This window comes from Glossina fuscipes, unplaced genomic scaffold (assembly GCF_014805625.2).
Source record: "Glossina fuscipes isolate IAEA_lab_2018 unplaced genomic scaffold, Yale_Gfus_2 28, whole genome shotgun sequence".
Taxonomy (NCBI): Eukaryota; Metazoa; Arthropoda; class Insecta; order Diptera; family Glossinidae; genus Glossina; species Glossina fuscipes.
The window spans coordinates 5,079,212-5,086,913 of record NW_023998423.1 but is presented as its reverse complement, the minus strand read 5'-3'; the positions used below and the strand labels follow the sequence as shown (position 1 = coordinate 5,086,913).

General features: G+C 31.7%; 1 protein-coding gene across 6 annotated transcripts in view; it reads right to left on the bottom strand.

Annotated features, from left to right (window-relative positions):
- Positions 1-7,702, bottom strand: part of LOC119636122 — a 127,163-nt gene that overhangs the window by 77,903 nt on the left and 41,558 nt on the right. For 5 of the 6 annotated variants that reach the window (XR_005247124.1, XM_038031267.1, XM_038031269.1 and 2 more), the window contains 4 exons: positions 7,443-7,629; positions 7,247-7,358; positions 6,998-7,162; positions 6,868-6,918 (listed from right to left, as the gene is read on the bottom strand). Coding sequence is in view for 5 of the 6 variants with exons in the window: in XM_038031267.1 (XP_037887195.1) it covers positions 6,868-6,918; positions 6,998-7,162; positions 7,247-7,358; positions 7,443-7,629 (515 nt within the window). In the remaining variant the exon portion in view is untranslated. The remainder of the gene's footprint in view (positions 1-6,867; positions 6,919-6,997; positions 7,163-7,246; positions 7,359-7,442; positions 7,630-7,702) is intronic. The other variant, XM_038031270.1, reaches the window with a different exon arrangement.

Below are 7,702 nucleotides of genomic sequence, written 5' to 3'. Positions count from 1 at the left end.
ATTGTTTCGAAATTTAGGTTAAAACTAACGTATCCCCAGGATCTACTATTTATTTATCGTTTCATGTCTGCATCTGGGACCATAACATAATTGAATATTAGTTCAAAATATTATTGGATTAGTGAGTACATTAAAAATTATCGACAAGTGTCTATTAAAAATGAGTAAGAAAGTCATTTTCAGTGGGGGTCGAATTTCGTCTACTCGTCACAGAAACGCTTGATTCACTTGAGATTTTGATGTCTAGGAAATCGGTTTTCGATTACAATTAAATTGTAACTAACACACATATTGGTTTTGTATTTTCCAACTCCTTTCATATGACGTCTATGTCGAAGGGAAACATTTATCCACTAAGTCTTGACGTCTACCCCAATTAATTTAGAATTAGTCTACCACGTCGTGATGTCCACCATAACTAATTTAGAATTAACATACTTAGTGTCTCCAAGTCCTCTTACGCGATATCCATATCGATAACGGTATTGTAACGAAAAAATTGATTCCCTACGTCGTGACGTCCAAGAACTGATATAAATAGGTTTTCGCATACTCCATTGCTCCAAGTTCTTTTATTTGATACCCATATCGCTGGTATTATTAAGAAAAAATCAACCCATCAGATCGCGAGTTTTACCTTAGCCACATCAAAAATTAATCCATTTTTAGGCAGACAATATATTTACTTTCATTTAAAGGAAAATAGTCTTAAACATTCTCTCTTACTCTCTCAATGCAAAAATTGTTGAAAAGAAGACAGAATGGAAAAACAGAGTTTGAAGAACTGCTACTAGTCCGAAACAGCTAAAGAGAGATGAAATCAATTTAATACCGCGCTCAAAAAATAAGGGGAATTTTTATTTCAAAAATATGCACAAAAAATACGAAAAATCAATGGAAATTTGGATCATTCATCTTTTTAATTTTTAAAATAATTAAATAAGGTCAGGTTCAGTGAAGAAGTCCAAGAATGGTCGAAAAAGTTTTGAAATTATCTATAAAACTGATTAGTAATTGTTGCTTAGAGCATAAGAAATGCTAGATATCCTCTAACTGTCCCGGCTTAGGGATATAGCATGCGAGCATTCTGTTACATTACATTAGTCATCCTTTAATAAGAACGTCGTGAGTGGTAAGTGTTTTTTCCATTCGATTTGTAGCAACCGGCAATGCAATGTCTGACTCTATGCTTATATGTTGTTAGCATAATGCAACAACCGTTTTACTTCGTTCTATACAAACGTTATATATTGTGTGTGTGTGTGTGTGTGTGTGTTGGATAGACGTGTCCGTGCAGGAAACACATATTCACAAACACACCTGCTACTAATACGCATAAGTACACATTTTAATTTGCGCATGTACTAAAGCATAAAAATGTACTCAAATAAAACACGCACAAACACACACACACACACACACACATTTTCATATGATGCTCTCTACTACTAAGTTATTAATACGGTTATTTTAGTTCTTTGAACATGGTTATTTAAATTCTTTACATTAGGTATGGAATAGAAATTATTTACAAAGACAATGAATTACAAGGAAAAATAAGAAAACTAGTTACATACATCTTAAGACGAACTTGTATTGTAATACTCATCACACCTTATACCACCTTATACATCAAAATTAAGATCGCAGTATTTTACATAGATTACATAGATCGTCCCAGTTAAATAGCTCGTCTAGCTAGTTTGTTGCCGGTCGTGCGCTTTTAGACGGATTATCTATCAGGTCTTATTTCAAATCATTTTGATGGGTATTTTCTGCATGGATTTTCTAGATGGATATTTACTGTTCCTAGATTTTTTCATCTATTATGACTGATTACGACTGATACGACTTTTCCACGCAGTCTTACATACACGGCCATTAACTGAGAATATAATTATATTAAACTTAGGCTTTCCATCTCAATAGTAACGGCAAGCAGATACACAGACACACACGGACTTACGGAAGGAGATACAGATATACAACGACACAGATTGTTACATCGATCGCGTACGTATATATTTTAACAGATCACTGATGCGTGTTTCTGTGTTTTTTTTTTTTTTTTTTTGCAAACGAAAGAATGTTTGCAATATAACCTCATTCTTAAGCAATGAGTCTTCGCTTTAGATGCAAGCCTTTGTCACATATAGGATGAAAAATAATATCTTTCAATATTCAGTTAGGAGAGAAAAAAATGATATGAAATATAAATTGAAATAAGCATTTAAGGAACGCTCGAATGGGCATTGAACGCCTTCTCGCTGTGTTCGTTACTTCATGAATATAAAATTTCAAAAGTTTTCTTAGAAATTTTTTTAATGACATTTGAAAGATGAAAAGCTCTTATTCATCTTACGCGAAACAGCATTAGCAAAGCAAACGTAAACTAAAAAAAAGAAAACGTAGAAGAAGGACACACACTCACTCTAGAATGAGGTATAACTTCAAATCGACATATGCCATAAATGCATTGAGGTTTTTAATTTTTTTCCGAAAATAAGTAAATAATGCGTTCAAAAAATAAAGTGAATTCTTATTTTAAGAATGCATGTGACGCGAAGATATGTAAGTAATTGCTTAGAAGCAATTAAAGATATTTCCTATGCTGCTTGGAAGAACATTCAGAAAAGACGCTCTCACCTATAAATCAACAAACCGAACTTACTATTGGTGACAGTCGTATCAATCTAAAAAAAAATGTGTACGTTTATAACAATCTCTTGCTCAGTCTCGCAATATTAAATAATCCCCTAACAAATGGACAGACATGACTACCATATTGCACTTCGTAAAACCTCACACTTCGTAATGCCTCGTGCAAGCGGGAATATAAAGAAAGAGTGTCGATGAAAACATTCATGCTCCGCTCCGAAGAAATACTGGACATCCCTGTTACTGCTTTGTGTTGTAATTTAGTGATGAAGGGAAAGAATACAAAATCTTGGAATAAAGTTCTCAACAACCGGTATAAAAACCGAATTTTTGTTCAATCGATAAAAATTTGTATTTATATTGCAACGAATTAAAGAAATAGGAATCTGAATATCACTTTAACTTGATGTTAAGAGAAAAATTCGCAAGTGAAAAAAAGAATATAATCGTTCAAAAAGCAAGAAATGTGGCCGTAAGATACGTTTCGACGGTCCATAAAATGCACAGACTTGACGATATTCGAGTACGGTATCTTATATTGAATGAGAATACGAGCAGCTTTGTGACATTTTCTGTATATAATGAACGGAAAAATCGACTCATAATATTCACATCCTTCGATGACGGGTGGTTAGTTATAAAAAACTCCAGTTGACCGGTTAATTATCCACTTAAGTGATAGCAATGGTCAACAAGCAGAGGCTCATATTATAAATTTTAAATTTTTTCTTGATAGAAAATATCAGTTCGGTTGGGAAACTCTCCCTAATATGTACATTGTACAATGTAAGTTCACCCCATGTCTCTCGGTGTTAAATATAAAATTTACTTGAAACAAACTCATTAACACTTTCATACTTTGAGATTTATCAAGCTGCTTGCACATACACATGTTTATGTTCTATATATGCTAGATCGATACACAGCTGGCAACTTTGTGTGTTATGCTCCTTTCACCGGAACATTCATAAAAATGCAAACAGATAAAATGCATACGAGCAAAATTTTCTTTCTCTCCATACGTCTCTACGCATAAATTTATGTACAAGCAGCATAATTATTCTCTGTCAATGCCTTCATGTCTGACTGAATTTAAGAAGACGCTCTAAAGTGATTTTATTAATGAAAGGAAAAAAGAAAATTTCGATTTAATTAAAATGAAACAAAAAAAAAAAAACTATGTTATTAGTTTAGTAGTATACATGATCTAATTAAAAAAAAAAAAAAAAAAAAAAAAAGCACGAAAAGAATAGATTAAATTATGATTGATCACACATAACTGAGGAAAGTCGTTTTAAGTTATAACTGAAATGTAAAGGAAAAACCGGTAAGAATTTCTCAGAATGCATTTTTAATGCATCAAGTTGGGTTTTGTTTCACAATGGATTACAAATAATTTTTATATAAATCTATATATATATATATCATTGTTTTTGCTTTAAAATGATGCCATTTTTATGGCATTTTTTTCCGGATGAATTACGTTTCACATACGTAGCATGGAAGAAAAATTAAAAATAACATTTAATAGTATGATATTTTTAAATATATTTTTAATAAAAATTTCATTCAAACTTGAGAATTTTTGAAAATCCAAATATATTCTTTAATCGTAATACTGTTTTGCCATTAATCTCTAAAGGAGACGAATACATTTGGAATTCATGTGATATCACTAATAAAGGCGGCAACATTTTCAGAAACAACAGAGCAGAGTGCGATGGATTTTATTTATTTTTTTTAATTTATTTAACAAATTTTTGATAACGTCTTCTTGTTTATTTCAAATGATTGAAATAAATCTCTGCGCAAATTTCTTACATTTTTCTTTTTTTTTTTTTTTTTGATTTTTTTCTTATTTATTTACTTTTTTTTTTTATAAATGCATAGTAAGATTTACTTTAATGTTTCATCGCACTATATAATCAGAACAATCTCCGCACACCTTAACTTAATTGCTTGCCGTTTTTCAAGATACTATTCTTTTCAGACATTTTATGCTCTGCTATTTTGGCATCATATTTTCTCAATTTCTCCACACACTGATGGCGTTTTTTTTTTTGTTTGTTTCATATTGCTGCTTTGTGTAAAAGTAGTGAGTGAATATATAGCTATTTTGTATAGGTTCGATAAGAAAAGAAATTCTCTTTACTTTTCTCTCTCATAACAATTACCGAAGAGTATTTTGCAAAGGAAATTTAAGGGAGAACGAAAGGAATTGAAACAAACTCAAGTCAAATAAGTGCGAATTAACTTCCTTGTTATAAAAAACTTTTAACGAGTAAAGTTTTTTATGACTATATTTTTCTCACAATTTGTAGTTTAACATTTTCCGGATAAGATTCAGTTCAAAATTAGGAAAATATTAAAGGAATGAAAACTTTGAATATGATAAACAAAAAGAAGCGTTATTAATGATTCGGTTCATCGAAAATTCCTTTACATTGCAAATGGAAATGATAGATGAGGCTAGTTTTAAGGTGACTGCGCGCGACAAGCTGCTTTACCTACTCCAATTGCGTTATCAGTTTCTCTGTAGTTATTTTAATAGTTAGAGTTCTTCTGACTATCAGAAATATTCTATTTCTACAACAAAATTAAAATAGAAAAGCCTTCTTCAAAAATCATTGTAGAATGAAAACGTTTTCAAGCAGCAATTACGGTTATATTTTCTTCAGATATATGATTTGAAAAAGGGCAGCAAAAGTTTGCCTTCTGCTAACTGTTTTCCTTTTTCTGCTACCAAATATATATTTGAGAACTAATGTCCACGTTCATCGAATATGTTTACGAATATTTAGCATCTTAATGTTTCTTATGACATATAAATAACCCAAAAAAAATTGTAAAAATGAAACATTTTTTCCCGTCTGCATATAAAGTCAATTTTCGTTTAAATTAGTCAATCATCTCTTTATTCATTTCTTTAAGAAGAGAAGAACAAGAAACGGTTAAACTAGCAATGTGCTCACTGAGCCACATGCTAAACTTTGTTAACTATCAGTCAACGCAAGATTGTATTTTAAGATGGCGTTTGCTTCAAAGTTCTTAGAAACTAGCTTGCGGAAATTCGACAGCTAAACTCAATTTGTTGCAAGTCTTTACATTATTCGCGAAGATGTTGCAAAGTTTTCTTCTGACTTTTGATAAAACTTTGAAAATCAAAACGATTTTTTAATGGAAAATTAAAATTATTTAATATAAATTGCATAAAAATTTGTTCTTAAATAAGCTTTTGTTCTAACGAACTAAAAAAATGGAAAACAAATTTTCCTTCCGAGCCACCTTTTTGTGAATATACAAAAAAGCTTAGCAATGTGTACGAAATCCGGCTGCAGAAATGTAGGTAGTATTGATTGATAGTTCCAGTGTACAGTGAAATTGTATTACATTTCATTGTCATGGGAACGAAAGCGAGTTAAATGAAGGCTCTTAGGAACAGAAACTCTACACGGCTACCACAACTCCCTACAGACGGTATACCTATTTGCTGAAGTTTTGGCAAAATTAATTTTCTTAAATATCCCCACATGACACATGGAGCCCAAAGAAGTTGTATGTAGTGAATAATTCAGAAAAAACTGACTTCATTTGCGTTTAAGCTATGCTTCGATTTCAAATTAATTGAATGCTCACAAGCAATATTTATGTTTTTTCACACACTTACGGTTGTCCTATTCTGATGATCATATCAAGTCATTCTTTAAAGATGAAATCGGGTATAAAATTCTGAGCAGCCCAATTTCAAATATCACTTTACTATCGTATAAATAATGAATCCTGCCCTTACAATAGTCAGCGCCAAGCCAGAGAGACCGTGTTTTCTCAGGTCCGATTTATATTTCATATTATATTCTCTATCTTAATTTTTATTTCTTTCTTACCGCTTAAGTGGCTGTAGCTGACACAATACATATTCCTTCGTCAAAAAAATATGCGACGTTCTACTACACCTTCCTGATGGTACCTTCTATGATGGACGGATTGAGAAATGAAAAATTTTTTGCAATCTAAAGTTATAAGTGAAGGGAATGAAAACCAAATGTTGCTTAAAGGGCAGAAACTCCCTATTCTTTGCTATTTGATTTCAAAACCAAAAAAATAAGTTATTGGACTCCTTCGTGGAGCAAATCTGCCTAACTGCTAGTTAACAAGGCAATATTGTCATCTTTTGGTATCGAATAAAAGAGTAACAAATGCTTAACTCACCATTAGGAGAATCTGCAGGATCAAGATCATCAGGATCGGGACGACGTTTATCTGAAAAGAAAAAGAACAAACCAAAAAAATAGGAATTCTATTAAAATTCAGATCTAAATTAAAATCTAAATCAATTTACCTCCACTTAAATCGGTTGAGGTTCGCGGACGTATTTTGCCCATTAGTTTGCTAATCTTATTATCATTATGTAAGTCTTTTTCTTTACGTTTAACTGGTGGTACTGGGCCAGGACAACTTTCGTCTAAAACTTTCGAACAAGGACGGTGAATATTTAATTTACAGTCTACAATAAGAATAAGTCATAAATTCGTAAATTCTTTGTATTAGACATTTTTATGCAAATTGCAACGAAAGGAAAGAATTGTACCTGTACAATGGAAACCTTGTGGACTAACACCCCATATAATAGTCTGGCAATGATTGCAGTTAGTCACTTCATAGTATTGACGCAATACCAAAGGATGACCACGCACAATCATCTATAAGAAAACAGATAGATAGATGATAATGATGTTAATAAATCGTTAAAAAAACACAATAAGTATTATTAGAAATTTTATTACTTTTCCTTTTTTGCCCATGAGACGTGACTTGAAACTTTTTTCGCGACTTACAAAATGATGGACACGATCAATAATGCTATTTGGATGCGAACGTGTTATAAAAATGCGATGTATTACTGTTGATAAAGCCGAGCACAGAGCTAATTTTTTCGGCTCCTCTAATGTTATATCCTTTTCATATTCTTCCCTAGAAGAAAACAAAGGCAATCATTTGAATTCTTCTGTTTTTGTCAAAGTGCAAATATATATATATATATATA